General features: G+C 36.1%; 1 protein-coding gene across 2 annotated transcripts in view; it reads right to left on the reverse strand.

Annotated features, from left to right (window-relative positions):
• Window positions 1–24,763, reverse strand: part of TDRD3 (tudor domain containing 3) — a 119,747-nt gene that overhangs the window by 43,606 nt on the left and 51,378 nt on the right. The window contains exons 3-8 of one of the 2 annotated variants that reach the window (XM_064440773.1): window positions 22,981–23,046; window positions 13,731–13,891; window positions 11,455–11,596; window positions 4,425–4,496; window positions 3,736–3,885; window positions 2,914–3,054 (exon numbers count right to left, since the gene is read on the reverse strand). In XM_064440773.1, the coding sequence (XP_064296843.1) occupies window positions 2,914–3,054; window positions 3,736–3,885; window positions 4,425–4,496; window positions 11,455–11,596; window positions 13,731–13,891; window positions 22,981–23,046 (732 nt within the window). The remainder of the gene's footprint in view (window positions 1–2,913; window positions 3,055–3,735; window positions 3,886–4,424; window positions 4,497–11,454; window positions 11,597–13,730; window positions 13,892–22,980; window positions 23,047–24,763) is intronic. The other variant, XM_064440774.1, reaches the window with a different exon arrangement.

Consider the following 24,763-nt stretch of genomic DNA (forward strand, 5'->3'; position numbering starts at 1 on the left):
CCCTCCAAAAAAATCCAACAAACCCAGCGGAATCTGATCTCTAAGATACACAACCCCTTCTTTTTCCCACTGCTTAAAAGAACTTCTATTCATTATAAATGAACTTTTATTGCTAGAATGACTTCAAGTACAACTGTGCGTGAGTTGTATGACAAATCACATTTAACCCTTCCTCCCCTCTGTTTTCCACAGTCTTATAATGTTATTTCTGCACTCATCATTTCTCCTGATGTTTTAATACATTCACTTTTTGTCTTAATTCCAGCTACACACTGTCCTCTGGGACAACAGATATGAGCAGGTCTCCTTTTGGGGGTAGAGTCACAAAACCGGTGTTTGTGGCTGCTATCTCAATACAGAGAGAGATATCTCAATACAGTAACCCAGAAGATAATAACTAAAATAATCTTCGTAACTATGCTTAGCTATGCAAAAGTCACTATAATGGGCAAGACATGACTTTGCAGCACTTGGCTACAACTCCCACATGCTAAGCAATGTTAACTCCAATGCGTTCAAGTAGCCTTCTTCATTCTCAAACCCAACAACACTCTTAATTCAACTGTCCAAAGAGTGAAGTAAAGGAACAGCAGTTTCAAAGGTCTCTGAAGACCAATGGGGCAGAAACACGACCTCAGTGTCTACAGGGAATCATCATCCCATTTGAGTCTGACTTCAAGTTGTCTAAATGAAGTCTTAATTTTAATGACAGAATATACTAGTTCCTCCTCAGGGCCATTCTCCTAGATTTTTCTGCATGGCAACAAGGGACCTACAGACAAAGTATTTCCTTGGCAAATCTGTTCACTCTTCTCCCCTTTGCCGGTAAGTAGTTGGTTTGGATGAGAACTTGTAGCTGTTACTGCTTCATTACCTCCTTTCAATGGTGGCAATTCTGTGCACAACAGTTACATTCAAAGACCAGTAGGAAATCAAGACTCATACATACAGTACCTGTACTCTCATCTATAGAAAGAAAACTTTGGATAGGTCACAATTTGAGACCCAAGAGAACTGCAATCTCCCAGATACAAAGACTGCTTGAGAAAGGAAGTAGGATCTTAAGTATCTTTGGATATCAAAAACTCTCCCTTCAACTTCATTTACACAGCACAAATCTTGCTTCTCCTACATAAAACTGGAAAGTCAAAGGAAACTGTAAGACATATAACCTACAGGGACTATTAAGACAGAAGGATGATTGAACTCTGCAATCTATTGTCTGTCTATGAATAAACAGGAAAAATTACTTTGATTCTTGTCTTGCAGGTAAAGACGCAGTGCTTCAGGTTTCTCAGAAGGTGACACACCAGACAGATTAAAAATCTTTAACATTTTCCAAATATACATACAAGTCAACAATACACATGGAAGTCAACAATCAAACCTGCTTGATGTCACCATTCTAAAAAGACAGGACAAATTCATTAGGTGTTGCTTTAAGATCTAAAAACCATTACTTATATGCTTAGAAGGCTTTCTATATAGGCTTAGTGGGTTTATATTTTCTTCTAAGCAGCATCTAGATATGCTAAATGACATAATACTACGTTTCGGTAAGTTGGAAATACTGCCATTTTACAGTACAATGTAAGACAAATTTCTTGTAGTTCATAGAAAAAATAGAAAACATAATACTTTAAACATTTACCCAATTTAAATGTTGACTTTTTTTGTTGTTGTTGGGGTTTTTGTCTGTCTGTTAGGGTTTTTTTTTTAAAGTCTATTTAGGTTGAGAAACAGTGGTCAAGAATGACAAGGTGTACCAGCGGTGCTATGCTGGGCAGAGGGATAACTAAATGACCTCTTGAGATCCTTTCAGCCTGTGTTTCTACAATTTTATATTGACATTTCTGAGCACAGTGATGAAAGGCAGCACTACTGGAGGCCCTCCTTGATGCAAGATGACAACACACATGCTATGCAAACAAAATTTTAGCAGGCAGTTGCTGTTCCTAAATGTCTTTTCTTCTCATTGTTAAACCTTTGATACAAGTAAATAAGGGGGAAAATATTCAACAATAAGTGATATTTATAATCAATATTTTAATACTGGTTTACTGAGTTGCTACATTGTTGCAATGCCTCTTCCAGTCTTCTTTCACTGCTTAAATAAGAATCATTGTTATTGCATACTTGGAAGTTACTCTCCGGAGTTGTTCTTGATAACAAATAATTCCTTCATCATAAACTTTTAGACTAGTGAAGTAATCAAACCAGAAACTTCAATGACTGCTCATCTTATACCCACTTAATTCAATGCAGCAATCCCAGAGAACACTTCTCAGAAAGTATAAAGTCATGAAATACATCGGAAAGTGATGTTTTGGATGAAGGGGCACAGTTCAGACTCTCCAATGGTAGCCACCTTACTCAAAAGGAAACATTACTTGGGTATGTCATGCTTACGTGGTCACATGTCACAACAAAAGTATTTCTACTTTTTTATTTTAAATATCAGAATACCACTTAGTTTTCTCAATGTCAAAGAAATGGTTTAAAACAGATTCTTAAAATAATTATTAAATCAGAAGAAAAGCTTTATTAAAAGATTAATTGATGTGTTGAAATTGAAGGATGAAAGTCTTCCTTCTAAATCCTTATTCTAAAATGAATTAAATATTAACATGCAAAACTGTTAAGCTTATTTAAACAGAAAATAAAACTATACTGTCATGTCCTACACCACATATAGTACTACTATTCTTTTGTGAGGAGTTCGCTTTAAATTTTACTGGATAAGATGATAAACTTCTTTTTTTTTTTTTTTTTTTTTTAGAAAAATTACATTAAAATTCCTATCTCAGTAAGGTACAAAAGCACCCCAAGTATTCTAATTAGACTTTTTGTTACATTTGTTTTTTGTTTTTTAATAGTAAATGTTTAAGGTTCCATTTAAGTCTGCCACCTTACCAGTTCTCGGTAGACACCTTCATTCTTTCCCTCAGGTTTTGTTATCTTCTCTTTCTGGAACAGCTCCCTGTTTCGATTCCCTCCAGCGCTCACACTGAGATTACTTCTGCTACTACCACCACCTCCTCCAAACGTCTTGGTCTTTAGATAAGCACAAAAAATACATTTCAGTAAACAGAATTTATGAAAATAAGCCTTAATATTTAGCTGGTAGAAAAAGTGCAATAAATTTAATGCAGCTGTATTTTTTATGATTATGCTTTGCATCAACAAATAAAAGCACCAATTTACACACACACAAAAAAGATTAATTTATTAAGTATGTATTTTTTCCCCTATGCCCAAATGAGGCTGTAAAAAGGGTATTTAATTCTAGTTTTTATGACTTTCCAAGCAAATCTGAAAAACAAACTAAAAGGAAAATCAAGGGAGGACGTAAAAACCTGACATGTTAGAACTAAACTTCCTAGCTATACTTTCACACTGAATGCAGGGAATCATGGGTTTCTGAGAATTGAAAAAGCAGATGAAGGTTGATAACCTGTACTTATTAAATCTCATTAGCTAAATTGTAAAAAACACGTTTTTTAATAGTGGCATCAAATCAAAATCATATCTACAATTTAAAAAATGATAAATTAATTAGCTTTATTAAAATAAGAACATGCCAATCAACCCAAAAGGGCTATTTTTGATTCATTCATACATGAGTAGAATTATAAGCAGCCAAACACCAGAAAGCATTTGTAATTTGAAATACTTAAAATAACAACAAAAGATCAATCACAGTAAGTAAAATGCCTCAAACACAAGCATACTAACCTCCTTGCTCTTTGCTACTTCTGCAATAGCAGCCGTTCTCTGCTTTTCAAATTCATCATTTTCCACAACAGTTTTTACAGTATTTGTCATTTGCAGAGTCTTTCTGCGATCAAGCTCTCTGCTGTCCACTTGCACGTGAGATGCACATTTCTGAAAATGCAAAAGCAACTTTTAATTAACTCTTCTGCCTACTCTCATTTGAGAAAAAAAAAGTATTAATCCATTAGAGTAGCATAACTTTAGATAAAGAATATGATCGCAAAAATGTACACCTACGACATCTAGATGTCTTTGCTGAAAGCACGCTCCTCTGGTCCACTAGAGAGGTCAAAAAGAATGACTTTTACATTTTAAGCGTAGTTCATGATGTAGCTAATGTGATTCTTGTAAATACCTTTGACATTTAAGAAGGGACTATGTTAGCGCCTATACAAGATCTAACCGGAAGAATCAAAGGCTACATGTACTAAATAAAATTTTAAGTTTGAATTGAGAGGAAAAACATTAAATATAAATTGGCACAAAGTGACAGGATCAATGCAATGATTTTGTAACAGGCACATTTTTCAGATTGAAGCCATCATGATCTAAGGTGTTTTTCATAGCCTTTATTTAACTGGAACCAGTTCCCCTAGATGTCACGATACCTTTTTTTTTTTTGTAAAAATGAAATGACAAAGACACTATACCTGCCCAAAAGGTACAAAAGGGGGAGGGCCACCTTCCGTTCCAATATTACTCCTGTTGTGTTTTGCTAAACTCTGTAAAAGAAAATTATTGATTAATAAATTTCGAACAGAAAACAGATTATATGATAAATGTCTCTATTCAGAAAGTATATGAAACTTGCATTAAAAATAATGAGATACTTAAAATCCTGGGGCACGTAACTTAAGGAGAAAATTGGATGAAAGGCATGGAGACAAAAAGATGAAAATTTGCAAAATCACGAAGGCAACACATACAGCAAATATAGAAAATTCAGTTATATACCAAAATCTACACTAACAGAACAAAGCAGCACACAAATAGGCAGCAGATGTTTCTTTACATAGCACCAAGCAAACTTGCTGCCACTAGAGGTTTTAAAGGCATGCAGTTTCAGCATGTTTAAAAAGGGATTGGACCAATTCAGCCTAGAGAAGGTATGGTTCAGGTGGTCAGGTACCAATCTACACAAATACCTGAAAGGAGACTGTAAAGATGATGGAGCCAGGCTGTTTTCAGTGGAGCCCAGTGACAGGACAAGAGCCAATGGGCACAAACTGAAACACAGGAGATTCCCTCTGAACATCAGCTAAGACTACAATTTCTCTGTCAGAGCTAAAACTAAACTTAATGAAAAATGAGTGCGGCATTACGAGGCGGTGGGAGCTGCTCTGGTGTGGGGCACATGTGCCTGTCCAGGGGATGCCTGGGTGTCTGCAGTGGGCCGGTTCAGGCAGCTAATTGTGCTGCGAACTTGTCTCTTATTGGTGTTTTTCTGGTTTTTGGTAGGGGTTGCATTTAACATGGATCAACTTCCTAATCTGTGTTACCAAAACATATGGGCTACTGCAGGGGAAGGACAAACGGCCTCAAGTTGTGCCAGGGGAGGTTTAGATTGCATATTTGGAAATACTTCTTCACCAAAAGTGTTGTGAAGTATTGGAACAGGCTGCCCAGGGAAGTGGTTCAATCACCATCCCTGGAGGTATTTAAAAGATGCGCAGGTGGAGCACTGAGGGACACGGTTTAGTGGTAGACTTGGCAGTGTTAGGTTTACGGTTGCACTCAATCATCTTGAAGGTCTTTTCCAACCTAAATGACTATGACTCTATCAGAGAACACTCTTTTTTTTAACCATGAGGGTGACTGAGCACTGGCACAGATTGCCCTGGCAGGTTGCAGAGTCTCCATCCTTGGAGATACTCAAAAGCTGCCTGGACGTTGTCCTGGGCAACCAGCTCTAGGTGGCCCTCTTGAGCTGGGAGATTGGACCAGAGGCCTCCTCCAACCTCAACCATTTCGTGAAATTCATGAACCCATTCATAAGCAAATACTGAAAGGATTAGTCAGGACTGTATCCCTTGATAAGACATAATACAGCAATTCTGGATGCCAAGGCTGTATAAGAGTTCAAGCCGTGTGCTCTCCTTAAAAACCATGTCTTTTTGCCACTGTTGGAAACAAAATACTGTGCCCCTAGGAAATTTCCCCTATGGCCTTATGAAAAGTATGGTATATATGCTGAATTGGTCAGCACATCTTTGGATTGCAAAGACCATAACAATAAGCATAACAATTACTGATATGTAATATCTATAGAAGTGCTCTTAACTCTTAGCCACAATCAGGCCTTCAGTGCCCTAGGCCTGAAAGCAAAGCATTCTCAAATAATACAAATTACCAGCCACCAACAACAGTAAAAAGATGAATTTGTATAACATTGGACTAAAATATCTGATTAGAGTTGATACACTTTTCCTCTTTCTTTACAATTTGTGACAACAGCAGCAAACTGCAAGAGAATGAAATTCACTGGAATCGACATTTGGTTATGTGTTCATTATTATGTATTACAGAAATATCTGGCTTCAGAAGTGGAAAGAGGTAGAACAGGTTCTTAATGCAGCTAAAATGCTTCAAAACTGGATTCCCTATAATGCATCTATTTTATCATCTTCATTTATTGTCCCTTTTTCCTCCACTGGGATAATCATGGAAGATTACATACATCATTTACTATTCCCCATTGGCAAAGAAACTTTTAATACTTAAGGCTATATATGGCATTTACCTACGTATTTATTATTCTGATGTAGAATTGATTTAATTCTGTCATGTGAAAACTGTAGTATAAATGTGAAGATGCTTTAAGCCATTATATTATTAGACAATTTCTCAAAATATGTAAGAGATTAATTTGGCTAACTAATACCCAAACCAAAACTTTTGGTCCACTTCTTTCAAGTTAACTACATTTATTCAGGAACCAAAGACGATTTTCTAAATCATTTATGGTTAGTAATTCCTTCCAAGGGTGAAAAAAATTAAAAATCCTTTTCCTCATGTCTTGGAGCAAAACACACTGATAAAAGTATTCAATAAATTATTCAAAACAAAGCACTTAGAAGTGTAGAAATCATAAAATTCTTCTGCTTTAGTTTCAGTCAGTTCACTTAAAGTGTTGCCTTAGAATTACCAACGAAACAAGGGCTGATCACTGTAGCACGCTCATACCTTCCCGTATTTATTACTGAAACAGTGGAGTAAAACAGTCATTTCATGGCCAAACCACTTCACTTCCCCAGGGTAGGCACTCTAGGTCCAATAAACCCTATGCCTTTTTTTTGTTCTTGTTTTCTAGAAAAATGTAGGCAATTCTGGAATGAACTCCAGCACTGAATCAAATTATAATAAAAATATTTATATGATAGCCTAAGAACTCCAGCATTTGATCATAGTTAATTCCTCATGTCCTATAAACAGGAATAACATGCTTATGTTTAAGGTTACTCTTTTGGTTTTTTTTCTTTCCCAAATCAGAATCAAGAAAACACATACAAGAAAAAGACTGTTCCAAACTACTGCTTAAACATGTAATTTAGCAAACTGCAAAAAAGCACTTAAAAATCAACCGCATGTTTACTAACATTTAGCTACATGGATTTTGAATCATAATGATTTATTGCATAAAATTATTACCCAGAATGAAAGAACTCTGCCTAATAGTAAATAACAGCCTTGGTACTTTCTTCTCAGCGTTGTCAGCTGAGAAGTGAGAACAACTGCTTTGGAAGTGAAATTTTACTTTGCACCAAATAAAAATTAAATTAAATTACAATAAAAATTAAATTACAATTAAATTTGCTTGTAGCACAGCAGTAACTATCATTTGCAATAAACTTTGTTATAAATACATTTAGTATGCTGCTTTTACACTTTCTGCTGTATTTTAGTGCGACACGTAAAAACTTTTTCCTAGGAAATCTCTTCAGGAAAAAAGGTTTACCTTGACAGGCTGGATCAATGGGCCAAGATCAATTGTATGAGGTTCAACAAGGCCAGGTTCCAGGTCCTGCACTTTGGTCACAACAACCCCATGCAACGATACAGGCTTGGGGAAGCGTGACTGGAGAGCTGCCCGGTGAGGAAGGACCTGGGGGTGTTGGTTGACAGCCAGCTGAACATGAGCCAGCAGTGTGCCCAGGTGGCCAAGAAGGCCAACAGCATCCTGGCTTGTATCAGGAATAGTGTGGCCAGCAGGAGTAGGGAAGTGATCGTGGCCCTGTACTCGGCACCGGTGAGGCTGCACCTTGAATACTGTGTTCAGTTTAGGGCCCCTCAGTACAAGAAAGACATCGAGTTACTGGAGCGTGTCCAGAGAATGGTAATGAAGCTGGTGAAGGGTCTGGAGAGCAGGTCTTCTGAGGAGCGTCTGAGGGAACTGGGGTTGTTTAGTGTGGAGAAGAGGAGACTGAGGGGAGACCTTATCGCTCCCTACAACTCCCTGAAAGGAGGTTGTAGTGAGGTGGGTGTTGGTCTCTCTTCCCAAGTAACAAGTGATAGGAGGAAATGGATTCAAGTTGGGTCAGGGGAGGTTTAGATTGGATATTAGGAAGAATTTCTTTACTGAAAGAGTGGTCAGACATTGGAACAGGCTGCCAAGAGAGGTGGCGGAGTCGCCATCCCTGGAGGTATTTGAAAGACATGTAGATGTGGCACTTCAGGGCATGGTTTAGGAGACATGGTGGTGTTGGGTTGACGGTTGGGCTTGATGATCCTAGAGGTCTTTTCCAGCCTTATATGAGTCTATGATTCTAATACTAGACTGATATATTAGATATTATATACTATTATACCCTCACACTTCTTTCTAATATGAATTTTGAAGTATACATAAAACTACTCCCTTTTCCCATAGGTAACTTCAATATTTAGCCTCACCTTCACCAAAATAGAAGAATCATTAAATATACTAGAGAACTTTACTTTTAGATAACCCATAATTTGACAGATTCTATGTTTTAAAAATATAAGGGCCTGCCAAACAGTCTCACCAATCATCTCAGCAAAATTTGCTTCAGCCTTCACTTATATATCATTTGACATTTTGATTAATAGCAATACTAATTGCTCTTCCTTCATAAGAAGGGTACCAGCAGTATCTCACAGAAACTGATCACCACTGGTTGAAACACCAGTCACCACCAGAACACTAGGAACACTATGAAGCAAATAATTATTTGGAACTGTATTCTCCCCTAAAGAAGTTCATCACACATTACCTTATATTTCCAAATAGTCTAGAAAACAAGATCACACAGTAACAGCCTCATCTACTCCTTAATTTTTTACTTCCTGTCACTTAAACGGTGACACTGAAAAAATTTGAAATTTCTAGGCAAGAATTACCTTATGATAAACCAAATGCTACAAGGAATACCACATTTATTCCACATGCAGTATGATAATACTGCATTCATCCCACATACACTGTATTTGTATCATGAGTCTTTCATTATTAAAACTTGACTCCTCCTGAAAGCAAATCTCAAACATTGCTCTGAATGGAACAAAACGTTAATGCAAAGAATAAAAGAATAATAAAAGAATAAAAAACTTAGTTCATCATCTACACAAGAAGGCAAATTAACAGTTCTCAGACACTGTAGTGGAGAGAAAAAAAACTGGCTTCAAAACAAGTCATTTGAAATAATCACACAAATACAAGTTTTCTCTCTTTTTATGCAAACACAGTTCAGCATTTCATTTAAGCTCCAGTGGCAAGATTAGACAAGGAGTGGCAATGTCCTCGCTCAAATATCTTTAAGAGTTGATAATCTTGCTTATTTGTCAACCATTCTATTCTGTAAAGCTTTCTGAACTGGACAAACGTTGAGTTCATGAGGGAACTGCTATTAAAGTAGCATCTGACTTCTACAGACTTGTCTGAGCCCCATCTGTCTAGCTGTCACTCCAGATACCGTATGGGAACTATGATTTCCAGTGGTCATGGTTCACCTGTCCAAACTGATTTCTTGTCACCCACAGCTTTTCCGACACGGCCACATTCATGCTGGGAACCTGATCACATGCTGTGAGCTGATCAATGAGAAAAAGAACACGATACTCTGGCAAATTGCAAGATGGACCCAGACAATTGAGGGGCTAGCGATAGGCAATAGATAACTTTCTGTACTTTCCCTTACCAGAGTAAATCAGTGAAAACGTAGTTGCCTCTCTCTCAAACATATTGCATAAAGCCAACAGAACAGGCTAAGAACAAACACTGGAAGTTGTTGTACTAAGCAGCACCCCAATGGTTATTAAATGGTTTGCCTTCTTGTACACAGAAGGTGTTCTGAGTTATTTTTTGATACTGACTTCAAAAACAAATGGATTTTTATTAAGCAACATTTATTTCTTGAAGCCCAGATAGAAAAAACATGAAAACAGACTGTCCAGAATATCACCAGTAAAGCTAACGAATTTTATTGACCCTTCTATTACCAACAAGATGGCATTCTTAAGAACGCTTTACTTCTATGCGTGTCTTCCATTCCCAATCTTAAAATTTAGCGTTTTTTAGCTGGAGAGAGACCTCACAAAACTTCATACTAAATATGAATAAAAACAATAAAAAGGGTTGTTTAAACCATTGGCCCAGAGCTTTCTTTTTAATCAAACAGGCAACTTCATTTAAATACAGGAATGGGTTTTTTTTTAAAAAAAAAAGCCAAACAGAAACACCACACAACCACCACAACTACTTTCAATTATAAAAGCACAAAAAGGATGCTAGACAGAACCTACTAGAGTAGACACTATGTAACTCAAACGTTCAAATAAATTTTGGCCCAGTTTGCTCAAATCTATAAAATACAAACCAACACTGAAGAAGGCTAGCTGTAACAAAAACAGCTGTGCCAAACTTGGCATCAGCAACAATAAAAGCAGCTGTTTACACAGACATTACAATCATGTTCACAGGCAGCTGCTCCGTTTCAGAGACATGGCTGTGGAAATATAGAGGGGTGTGTGTGTAGTAGTAGTGACAGCTGATCAAGTACTTGGGACTGTTTGCAGCTGGGTCACAACTTTCTGGCCCTAGTAAATTCTACTCATTTGTGAGGAAATGAAAAAGCCTTCCTGAACCAAATTTTGTTCTATTGTGACAGGAACCAAGCTAAAATGGAGTAAAGGGGCTTACATTTATGGCCTGTTGAAAGATTTTAAAACCTCCAGTTTGTCTTTCTAATCACTTATTTACCTAAAGCACTAATGAAATCTGCAATACAGAATTCCTATTTAAGGTTACCAACTGCAATGCTTTCTGTACACTTGCTACCTTTTTCTTCCCCCCTCGTAAGTACAGTCTGCAGACAGTAATTGTAAAAAGCATCACCCTATAATACTGTGGTACCAAACACGCTGTTTAGGAATCAACCACCCAGGACTGCACTAAATACATTTAATACGCTTAATTAATGTTTTCAGTCCTTGCAGACTATGAAAGGAATACATTTTCCATGCAAGGATCACTTTTAATTTCTTCATTTGCAACACAATACATAAGACCTATTTACATATATCTGGCTTCATCCCTAAAAATATTGGGACAGTGAAGTTCTAAAGACTTATCATATGAAAGTTCACAGTCAACACATGAAGCTTGATGTTATCAAATGTAATATGCATCCTGTAACACAAGCATTTCCAGTGGTGTTACCTCACCCTTTGTAATTCCCACTTTTCTATAAGATGCTCCACTTCACCTCCGAGGACTGCTGTGTTACTGTCATCCAACAACAAGAATCCATTTCTCACTTCAACAATTCCTGAAAGCTTAATTTTTGTTCCAGGTGGAGTATTCAGGCTAGAAGTAGAAACAAAGCCAAATATTTCAAATACATTCATTAATATCATGCAACCAAACACATATAAAATTCTACTCTTCTTATTACTTCTACCATTTTCATATATCGTAGTAAAAAAATTAGCATAAAAAAACCTTTGCAATATTTCCTTCAGTATGCACAGCAACTTCCAATAGCTTTATTGGAATACTTCCCATTCATTACACAAAAATGCCATACTGTAAATTAGATTCTAACAGAGATGAACGTTTGCAAATTGTCTGTTTGGTTAAAATCCAATTTAACAATACCAAACTAAGGATGTGATTTGTTTAGACTAACAGAAGATGTCTCAAAGTCAGTTGTCTAAGTTCCTCATCCTAGGATGCATTTACAGTTAATAAATAAAGGATCTCCAGATGGTTAATCATCTCATTTGTTTTAGACATTTAACTTAGGAAAAAACAAAGAGCTGTTAGAAAAGCAGCTTTCTATACATTACTAAAAGCCAGGACTGTACCCGAATAAATATAAAAAACAGCATCTTGTAGTGCGCTAATTCTCTCATTATGTGGTCATTTAAAAATATATGTATGTTCTCCATGGTTAGCTCCCACGAGGAGGTACCTCACCTTCTTTTCATGTGAACCTACCCTATGAAAAAAATCAGCACATGCATAAAAGAATCACACATCTCCAACCCATAATAGAAAGATATGACAAGAAGCACAATGTGGATACTATGATTTTTTTCTTGTGAGAAACACGACATAGTCAGTTATAACCTTTCAACTGAGCAACAATAACCTCTTTGAAATATGCTAATACTATCATTGCAATCACAGGACTGTACCACACAGTGAGGAACATTCACAATGGAGTCAGCCAATTTCAACACTAGCGGCCTTAACCTTAGCAATATTAATGAATTTTTGGTATTGTCCTGATAAAAATCAAAGAAAAATGAATTCAGAAAAAACAGACAGGAAAGAAATATGGTAAAAAAATGAAAATTACACAAAGGGGTGCGTGTGTGTGTGTAAATGGAAACCCCATTCACGAAGAACTAATTTAAAAGAAAACTCCTATTTGTATTTATTTCAAGAAGCACTATGTACTCAAACAGCATATTATTCCAGGTTAATAGTCCAACTTCAAACCTGAAACAATCACATACAAAACAAATTAAATTTTCATACAGTGTTACTTGAAAGGAAGAGCTCACATCATTACCAGAGTGATGAATTCTATGACATTTTTGAGATTTTACCTAAAGGCTTTCAAGTTATGTCTTCTACTGGGCATTCTTTTAGTATTTTGTGATCTATAATCTACTTACACAGCAGCCTGTTTGCCTTCCACTTCTACTCTCTTTATTCGTGTTGGAATATGATATTCCAAGTTCTGCTGGCTCAAGTTAAAATTAAAATATCTTTAAGTGTTTTGCCTTTCAAGACAGCATTACTCTAAACTGCAAGCTGGCTCCTTTACAGTTTAACAGTAAAAGATGACACTTAAAAATGAAGTAAATAACTATATTTAACAGTTGCAGGTAGCAGAGAAAGAGAGAGGAAGAAGATTTTTTTTTTAAATCCAAGTAATCTGAACTAGAATGAATAGCAAAGCACACCATGACTTCAGATAATTTTCAGCATCCTCATAACCAAATAGACAAAAAATCCCCATGTTTAACAGTAATTAGCTCTCTTACCCTTCATTTTTAACTTAAGAAATATTTACTAATTCAGGTTAAAGCCTTCCCTGTGGTAAAGCATCACTAATCGCATTAAATTAGGTATGTCAGGCCTGGGACATTCCTGCTACCAAAGTCAGGCAAAAGATCTGCTATACTAAAAATTGGCAATTTGGCTCAAGTTTGCACACACCCAAAATGCTGCATGTCGTGTTGACTCCGCCTCAGCAATGGCTGCAAAAATTCACTTTCTTCCATTACACACTTCAGCATAAATGGTATTGTAAATTACATTCATATACACCTTTGCATGCCAAATACCTTAAATTTTGTATATAAAGGAAAATTTGAGAAGAAAACGTATTTTGTCAAGCCATTTTTCTAGATATTACTGAGGACACTTCCATTATTTTAAGGATATTTAACCATCAAAGCAAAACTTAGCAAATAAAGTTGTTCACCTTATTTTTGACATGCTACTGTATTCTATAGCTGTGCAGCTTGTATGTCCATCAGTCATCTGTAAACGCAACATTCTGGGAGCAGCCTGAGATTCTTCGTTATCCTTTGGTGCAGCAACATTACGTATTTTCTGTATTTGCAGAACACATGGCCCTTCCAGCTATATGTGCAAAACAGAAAAGACAAAACTGTTAACACCACGAAGCAAACATACTAACATCTAGACACACTAAAAGATGCCCCAAGGCAAAGGAAAGCGTAATTTGATCAGGCGGCCATGTTCAATTTCTGTCACTCATGTACTGTACATCCTAAAGCATGATAAAAATGGCTTTTTCAAAGAAACAGTTGTGACGCTTCATAGATCTCTGCGATATGATTATGGAAAAGTAGTGAATGAAATGAGTCGGGGGGGGGGATAAACAAACAAAAACACAAATATTGTCACTTCCAACGCATTATGGAGCCCCAGTAAGAATTTCCATGCCGTACCGCATGGTCTCATTGACAAAGCGTTCTAAAGAAACAAACAACCAGCTTTGAAGACTATCTGGTTGTATCAAGAGTACATTTCAAGTATAACTACCCTGTAAACACTAACTAGAAACACAGCTTCTTCAAACAGAGGTACAGTCAGAATATAGCGTCCTAAATGGACATCAGTAGCTGTTGGTTATCTAAAAAAGCAGCATATCCTCCTATAAACACCACAGTTTGTGTTAAGGAAAAAAAAAAAAGAAAAGAAAACAAAAAACACCACAGAAAACCCAAACGCAAACCAACCAGCTAAACCACTTCATTACATTTTGGTTGTAGCTGGAGTACACAGTCATTCTGATCCCTCTGAGAAATGAAAGTGAATAATCTGTTGCCACTCAACTGATCTCTAGCACCTAAGACACAGCAGAGAAGATGAAAATGTGCACATTTCATCAGCTTCTTCCCTTGGAGAAACAGTACGGGTAGCCCAGAAGAACACAAAATGAGAGCAGATAACAAGGAGATTAATATAAAGAAAATAGAAAAGAATAAATAAAAGGATAGAAGCAGTGAAACCAGATAAATTAGATATCATAAAAGCATGAAACTATGGAGAGGAAGAGGAAAGCAGTCACTAAAAGGAGCAAAAGCAGCACCCTACAGAGTCCACTTCTTAAATGATTTTGTGATCTTGACACAACAGCCAGTAATACAAACAAAATTTTCTATGTAATTTTCCTATTCTTGACACTTTAAAATAAATTCAAAAAATTGAAGGTACCTGCATCATTTATGACTTCAAATTGCACCATGGAAAATACAGTATTTGGGATTGAGGATTTCTCAAAAGCTGAAGAAGTTAGGTTTATTTGGAATCTACTGAAACTTAAAAGCTTTCATATCTTTGGTTTGTTTTGGTTTTTTTTTTTTGGTATTGAATGTTTGAAGAAAAGAGGATAAATAAGAACAACAGTATTTTTAGTAAATGCTGACTGAATCTTATTTCTTTCAATAACAATTAAAAGACTAATTCTGTTTCTCATATGAATAGAAATTTTTTCCCTTTATTTCAACAGAAGCAAAACTGGATAATCTAATGATAGTATGAAAACGAGTTCCCCTCCTCTATCGTTTAACTACAGCAAAGCAGCCACAAATAAAAAAAAAAAACCTCTTCTGAATTTTTTATACGTACTGATTCTTTCTACGGTAGTAAATGAAGCACAGTGCCCCACTTATGGGTTGCTTCAACAAAACTCTACGCTTGTCATAAATTAATGCTAACAGGTTTTGACATTGTATAATGTTTTCCTAATAAAGATGAAGAAACACTAGGCAACTGAAAAGTATTCCTAGGTACTTGCTTTTGGTTTTAAAGAATTGTTTGGTAGATCCCTTAGAAAATCTGGAGCGCAAAGAAATGAGGGCAAGGCTAACTATGAATACACATGCCAATATGTTCAGGGTTTAGTGGCTACAGTGTCAGCCATACACTACAATAAAGCAAAGCTGCACATTTGTTGAGCTTGGACAACAGTGCCTGCTTCATTAACAAAGAAAGTTACATGACACTTCAGAAAACAGGTGCGAAAGAGGAATGGAAGTGTGTTGTTTTCTCAAATATATACCACATTAACACCACAATTATTTTTATGGACTTAATCAGGACCTTAGAGCATCCACATCTCTCAGTCCAGGTCAGCTCATTTTCCCCCTCATCACATAAAACATGCACATGGTGACAGGAGAAAAGAAAGTCAGTCTTCTTGTAGAACAAGGACAAACATCACTGGATTCTAGGTGAATCCAGAAGATATATGCCAGTACTCCTTCTGTGGACTTTTCTAAAGTGTCATTGTGAGAACCAAGACAGGAAAAAATATCGTAATAAATAAACAAAAATCAAATCAGTTATGGTCGACAGGTCCATTTACACATTTAATCAAAGAGACGGCCAAGCTGAAACCTTTTCAGCACTCAAGTGCTAAATATCATATACAAAAAGGTAAGACGATTTCTGTTTATCCAACAAAAATTTCTAGTAAATTATCAAGTATCCTAAGTAGTAAGGCTGGTTATATCCCGACTATTAAGGTTGCTAGTCACTTTCCGTTGTAAAAAATGCAGCTTTCAGTTCCCTTGCTAACACTTTGAACACTTCATACACTAACACTGAATATATCAGACAATTTCAACACCATCTAGGGCTCCCCCAGGAAGGGGAAGAAAGAGGAGACATTTCAAGACACCAGCTAGATCAGTTAAGTTATTTCTAAAAATGGACAATGTGTTTGGCTTGTGATTACAGCAAGTTCTTTCTTTCAACACTCCTACAACCTCTACCCTTTAGAAAATGTATAGCAATTTGACAAAACTGTAATAATATCTGTAATGAAAGGATACATGTTTTGTAAAGATTAATGGCTTTGTAAAGGTTTGTACATTTTGTGGTGTTTTGTAAAGATTAATGGCTATTCATCATACAAAACAGCTGAGAGACTGAAAAAGTAATAAATTAAATACACAGATACAGAAACGCTAACAAACAGCCCATAATGAAGACAGTAGCGAAGTCCAGAACACTGACTGATGGGCCACCATAGTGTAACTCAATGGCCCATCAAGTCCAACCTTTCCATAGATCTCATGGAAAACCCAAACTTATTACAAGATGGACATGAAGGGCCACAGAGATGACCAAAGGACTGGAAACATCCCTCTCCTATACGGAAAGGCTGAGAGAAGCGGGACTGTTCAGCCTGAAGAATGACAATGAGCACAGTGAAACAAAGGAAGCTCCGTCTGAACACGATGAAACACTTTTTTACTGTGAGGGTGATTGAGCACTAGAACAGGTTGCCCAGGGAAGCTGTAGAGCTTCCATCTTAGAAGATACTGAAAAACTGTCTGGACATGGTCCTGGGCACCCAGCTCTAGACGGGCCCTGCCTGAGCAGGGAAGTTGGACCAAATGACCTCATCAGGTCCCTTCCAATCTCAACCACTCTGTGAACCTGTGACTGTTCTTGTATACAATCCCATATCGTTATTTAGGTAATGCCTTCATTCTTAAGTTCCAAATAGTAGCACAGCTATAGCTTGCTCTTTCCAGAGTATTTACAAACTCAACAAGCAATTGCACACATGGTAAGGCTGGAATGCTATGAAAAACATAGCATTCAGATTACTTTAATTAAAAAAAAACAAACTACTAAAATAAGCAAGGAGAACAATAAAGAAATGGCATTTTATGTGCCGTAGTAGTAAAACCAGCTTTCAGTGATCAGAGTCTAAAGGATGGAAATAAGGGTACAGAACATCGGCTAAATGAGTTGGAGAATGAAGAGTAGCTTCATCCATCGTTAATCCCACAATTAATGTTCTGCCTGCTTTTTCAAGGTGAAAAATATAATAATAATATCTTATACTACATAATGCCATTATAATATTCATACTGTAGGTTTTACATTAATATATGGGAAAACCACTGGGTAATTAGAATCTGAAATCTGAAACAGCAGAGGGTGCATAAGATGAATAACTCGAAATGGAAATTTAATAAAAAGTCATTAAGACATGCCACATCCCAATCCTTCCTCTTTATCCACAAAACCTATCAGTGCTAATTCAAGAACATGCATTACTCTTGGAAATGAAAAAACAAGTAAAAAAACCCAAAGTAAACAAATATCCACACTATTGTACCATAGAATATACTCTGGTCTTTCTGGACATAGTTTAAATTAATTAAAACATCATCCATTCATGTGTAGTTACCTTATAGGCTTCTTCAATATGAAGAAACAAATCTAAGTACTTACAACATCGTCACGTTCAGAAAAAAAATCTGACAGTACCTACACGCACTGACTGGAGGGGACTGACTGATCAACAGTTGGAAATACTACCTCTATTTACCACAGATCAGTAGCCTTTCCAGCAAATCCTGAAAGTCAGTAAAACTATTTTGTATCAGTGCTTGTGCCTGCCTCAATGCCTGCCAATTAAGATGTTACTCCTAACACAGAGGGATTAAACCACTACTCCCATCCTCAGAATGAGAGGAGATGCTCCAGTTCAAGCTAGGGTGACAAAATTGCTAGAACCATACTTGCCAATGTCATCAAGGTAGAAAATAATGTTCTAATAAATCAATCTCTTCAGAACCTTATGTTACTGACACAAAATTTCAAATAATGCCCAATAGCTGGCTAATAATCTCCAACAAGTTTTGCAATATGGCAACTAGAACATATTCTAGTCTTTTCAAGACTGATATTGCACTATCTTCCTAGAGGCATTGCTTTGGCACACTTAAACCGGTCTGAAATCAATAACTAGTCAGCCTCTCACAAAGGTTTAGCTTACTACATCTAACTTCATATATTCTTCCTCAAAAGCATGGAAGTACGCATGCCTTTTTAAGAGCTCCTGAAATAGGCAGTAGGAGCTAAGAACACAACCAAAACACTAATCAAGGCAAAGAGCTCAAGGCCCACAGCTTACCTAAGGCTGACAAACAGCTATTTTCTAAAAAGACTATGACTCAGTTCGATCTGTCAGCATTACTGCACGTGTAGTCTTGTCAAAATCATCTCCACTGGAAAACAACCAAGCAAACAACTAAAAGTATATAGGATAATTTTTGACACATGCAGTTTCAAACACAGTTGTATCAGGAGACCTGATGTATGTAGCAATTGCTCTCAATGGAAGGTAAAGACGAGCACCTCAAGAATGGAGGGTTTTGGGTTTTTTTTTTTAATGCAGATCAGTTGTAACTAGAACCACAAATGTGATCCTTCTTAAAAAAAAAAAAGCCTGTAGGTAACCAAAATCCACAATCAAAAGACACTAAAAGGCAACAAAGCACAGTTAGTTTTATTAAAGTAATGAGACACAAATTGGGAAGCGTATCACAAACCTTAAACAGGAATTAGAATTGCTGGCAACTTATGTTTGAACTGCTTACCATCGATCTGTGGGTACTCAGAAAGCAACTCTCTCTGAGCTCCGGAGTGAAATCCTTCCTGAATGCTTCTTCTGGAATGAATGTTTCCATTGTAATGGAACATAAACACTCAACAGAAAACCAGTTATGCCGTAAACATAACATCATTACTATATTGTATGTGATAACTTTATAGTCTTGTTTGCATTTTTATTCCATTAAAAATACTTAATGCGTATTTATGGTATATAGTCATCTAGATGGAAACGGGAAGGTTCAGCATTTTCAAATCCTGTGCAAATGTGGCCATCTTGTGGTTAATGCTGGTAATATTTTTTTTTAATTCAGACAAAACACAGATATGAGTGAATAAAATATTTCTGTGTATTAATGACTGAAGCTGATAACCACCTATAATGGTCAAATCTCCATGTGTTTTCACACTAGGACTCTATGCCAGCTTTTATGCAAATATTTGCCTATTATACAAATACTACAAAACAAAGTTATTTTCTATGCAAGGTGGAAATATATGTTCTCAAGATACAGATAAATAATACTGATCCTAATCTTGAATGAGAGGAGCAATACCATCATATAATTTCTACTGTTTCCTGAAGCATTTCTGAACCACAAACGACTTTTCTTCTGAGAAATTATATTAAGAAATCACTCCTGTCCCAACTGTATCCTTCACTTGCATAAAGCAAATGCTTTCCTTTATAAACAAATAGTTCTGTGGTATAAAATATTTTTATATATTGCAAGATAAATAGCAGCACTTATTAAGTAGTCAGATTTGCTTTATGTTACTCAAACAAGGAAACACTACAGTTAAGAAAGCAAAGATTCAGTACACTATCTAATAATCCGGGCTAAAAACTGCAAATAGGAGTCATTCTCAAACACAGACTTTTTCTGTGCAATCATTACTTCTTTTCAAAACCTGGAGGATTATCATCCTCCAGCAAACAGTTTGCAGGTGTTCGTTTTGGTTTCAGGTTTTGGTTGGTTTTGGGTTTTTTGTTTGTTTCGTTGGTTGGTTTAGATTTTTTTGTTTGTTCTGGTTTTTGGTTTGTTGGGTTTTTTGATGATTTTCGAAGATTTATGATCCAAACAAAGACAGTTGATTAAAATAAGACCAAACTAAGTTTTACTAGAATTTCACACATAAATAAAACCTGACTCCTTAACAATACTGAAAGAAGTATGTCAATCCCTAAGATTTCACAAATACCATTTGTTAAACAAACATCTGTCTTTGTTGAAGACCATTAGAGGCCATGGTTTTTTTCTGTCCTGCCTGTTTCCTCCAGCTTCCCAAAAATCCTGCTGATGTTGTCAGGAGTCATTACCTAAGAGAATAAATACACAACTTTTCTCTATATTTTCATTCTTTAACCATTAAAAATAGAAGAAGCCTGTAAGCACTGATGTCTGATGTCTCTCAACTACCTGACAATGTGGGAAATGGGAATACTGTGAATGAAACAAACTTTCAAAAAGAAAGTTTGGACTCGACTGAATTCCTGTAGCATTCAATCCTATTATCTGGTCCTCCACCTCCATCAAGTGTAATACAACCCCATGCAGAAGTTCATCAACCACATTCATTCAGCAACAGTTCCTTTTTTTTTTTTTCTATTTAGAATTCTACATATATACTATTTTCTACTGCTAGTAACAAAAATGACAACCCTTAGAAGGACACACAGTAACAAAGTAGAATATACACTGAGAGGAGAGCAGCAAGTTTAATAGGGATCCTTGAAAATTAAACTAGAACTAGATTTCTGTCTCCTTTTCCACCTTTTCATTTTTTGAGATGTTTAGTTTTACAAAGTATAGATGTATTTGTGTGTGTACAGGTGCAGAAGGTTTTTCCTATGAAAGGGTAGCTGTCATCTCACAGGTATTTCAAAGCATTTACCACCACAGCTTTCAAGCACAAGCCCCTCGTTTTGGCGCAGAGGTTTTGTATTTTGAGGAAACAAATGGCACAACTGCGCCTTCTCTTGTTTGACCTGAGAAACATGAACAACCAAAGTGGTGATGTGAGCAGCTAAACTAGAAGCAAACACTTTAAAGCATGTAGATGCTCATTTATAATGTCCATCAAAGCTTTGAGGAAATTAATGACACTTTTACCTTTAATTGACCACTTGGACTACATAATGACAACAGAAATTTATAAAACATTCTATCGAAAGGAAACAGACAAGTTACTAGATATATTCTCAAGTCATGAATGAAAACTGAACAACTACCTCTAAAGAAATCCTACCAAAATGCAACAAAACTCTGAAAAAAACAGTAAAATTAAAGTCACTTAGAACTGAAATAATTTTTCAACAGCAAAACTAAAACAGAGCAAGCATTACCACACATATAACCTTAATACTCAAGAGAATTACATTTGACCAGATACATTTGGACCTTGTGAACGTCAGATGATCTGAAATGAAAAATCTAGTAATACTCCAATTAAGCAACTGAGAAATGAACAGCGCAAAAAACAGGTGCCATAAAAAGCAATTATTTTGCTTGTTTTCCATATTTCAAAAAGAGGATACTGAAGAGGAAGAATATTAAAATCATAGATGTAAGAAACAGCTAAATCAAATGCTTTTAGGTGGTAAAAATTTATTTAAGCACTGAAGTATCCTGAGCAGCATGTTATCCAGAAACCTAAACACGTAAATGATCAGATTTTAAGAAATACCTGCAAAACTCATAGCTCCATATAATGAGAAATAAAGTTAATAAAACTTTTCCCAGAAAGTTAGTTTAATAAGTAATATGTTGCATGCACACACTGATGCCTGGCAAAAAGCTATGATCCTCTAAGACACTATCTCTCAAGTGGGCTTTTCATATTTGACAATAACGTTCCTGCTGTTGTAGAAGCCAGCATTTACAGCAGTCACCACTCCATTTAGACAACAGGATTAACAGAAAAAGCAAATCTGAACAGCTCTTAACAGCCTCTCACATCAATATTGCTTTCTGAAAACAAACCCGCCTTGATTTATCACTATCTGAATTTCAACAGTAATGAAATGTTTCCCAAGAATTTTCACATCAGTGATATACACTGTCAATATTTGGAAGTTAGGGGTAAAGATTTGAACTGAGAACTACTAGGTTTATATTATAAATTCCTTCATTTATCCACCCTCTTAACTGAATATAGGGAAGAAAACAGGAAGGGTGTATTGAAGGGGCCAAACTTAATTTTTACCTAAACATACAACATATGTTAAAATCCAGCACACCCAAGTTTCGAGTAAAATACTAGTCTGTAGCATAAAAAGTGTTACACCACCTGGTTTATCCACGTAACCTGTAAGATACACAGCCCTAGGCAAATTACATAATGTGTATAGTTATAATCACATATATCGGTAAGAGAAGTAATGCAGCATCAACAATATATCACTATGTATCACATTCATACAGCTGCTTTGCTTTATTTGTAACCTGCTTTGTTTGCTTCACAAGAATAAAGGAGGAAGAAAAAAATCAACTTCTGATACCATGTCAAGATCAAGCAGGTTAAATGACTTGAGTGATAAATTAACTTGCTAGGATTGCTCATATTTATTGAAGAATTTCAAAGTTGAGAAATAATAAAAAGTTCTCTCTTTATGAAGCTTAGTGGGCAAACGAATATATTAACATATTTTATCCCATAATATTCTCATTATTGGGTTTTTTTGTATATGAAGTAATGACAAAACCAGACTAATGCACCATAGAAGGCTGTCATCACACAGAAACCACGGAAGACGGAAAAAGTCAAGTAAAAACATTGTCTACCTTTTCCACCTTTCCACCATTGATGTCACTAGGGAGGAATTTCTTCCCAATCGTTCTTAAATCTGTCTGGAATTAATACAGAAAACAAGAGAATGTTAACCTAAAATATCCTGTTTCAAAAAAAATTATCATGATAAAATAGGAAGAAGAAGGGTATTTCTTCCATAATGCCAACTATTCATAAACTATGGAAAAAACATCCCTCTAACTACATATGATGGAAAAAAAATCGGCTGTAAGAGTTTACAGAAGAAATCCTTCTGCTTTTTAAATGATACTCTTGCTTTAACCACATTTAAAAAAAAAACCAGCATTTTTAGTTTATGTGTTTTTACATGCACATATCCTTCATAAAATATAGGGATGATTTTTGCAGCTATACCTAGAGTAAAAGCTTACGTCGTATTTCCATTAAATGCTTCTTAACTTATATGTGTGATTACTCCTTTTGAAAGTGAGGTGGACAGCTGCATGACATTTTTCAGCAACTGTGCAACATGGCCACTAACACCATTAAACTAAAGAATTAATATGATCAAAGGAACAAATCTCCACAAAAGCACTCTCATCATCTAACACTGTTTGGACAAGCACATCAATCAGGATGACGTGTGACAAAAGGACGCACTGAATTACTAAAAAGGTGCAGCATGCAAAAATAGGAAAAATGAATATAAACTAATTAAACTTTACACATTAGGTTTTTAATGATTTTACACGTTAAGAAAAAACAATGAAGCATAGCAGTGCAGCCTAAAACACCTATGTTTTCTAAACTGCATTGCTTGAAATAAGCCTGTTGTTTTAAATAGAAAATGCTGGTGCAGATTAATGTACTGAAGCTGAAAACCCTCCTTATTACTATGATCATAAACACTTCCAAAAGAAGGGCTAAATGTAATTACTACTAGAACTTGTACACTAACTTGCCATTAATATATGCCAATGGACTACTGTTCCGGCATCCTAATCCAGGACTGAACAGCACTATGTTTTAGTATCTAAAATATTGTAAACAAGTGGTTTGTTCTGTTTTTCAGCGAGAAACGTTGGCACCCTACTAATTGTAGGGATGCTTTTTTAGTGTATTTACTCTGAGTATCTAGTGTGGAGAGATGCTTAACCCACTTTCTGTTGCACAAGACAGCCATAGGTAGTGGTAAGAAAGCACACCGGGTTTTCAATCTGAGCCCACCTGAGGGAACTGACCTGTCAGTTACGTGTCTCTGAATAGCACACAGGCTCCTACAAACTGTTCCTCCATGTTCCATAGCCATATAATTGACAAGTCCCCAGCAAGGTGCTTTGCAGCCACAGGAGCAGGAAGGGAACACAACTTCTACAAACTCTTTGCAAGATCTTATACAAACCAAGAACATTTGAAGGACTGAAGGAACATTTATGCCTATTTCATACTTACTTAAGCAATTCACACACACAAAAAAAGTTGGTTGACTTATTGGTTTCTTCTGCCTGAAACATGTCTCTAGCAGTCAAGGAAAGAACTTGTGAATTTTTAAGACGTAGAATCTAAATTCACTGTTATCCTGTCATTCAAGCCACACTGTTATCCCTACCTACCCAACAGGCACCTTAACCTTCTGGACATCAGAACTGACTTAATGACATAAATATCGATAGCAATTAAAACTGGCTTTGGAGTACTTGCGTAACAGTTCTTGCTTATTTTATTATTATCAAACAAATGGGAAATACAACACATACATGAACAAATAACCATATTAGTACTCATTCCAGCATATAATTAATTACATGGGCAATA

The sequence above is a fragment of the Phalacrocorax carbo genome, chromosome 1 (assembly GCF_963921805.1).
Source record: "Phalacrocorax carbo chromosome 1, bPhaCar2.1, whole genome shotgun sequence".
NCBI lineage: Eukaryota > Metazoa > Chordata > Aves > Suliformes > Phalacrocoracidae > Phalacrocorax > Phalacrocorax carbo.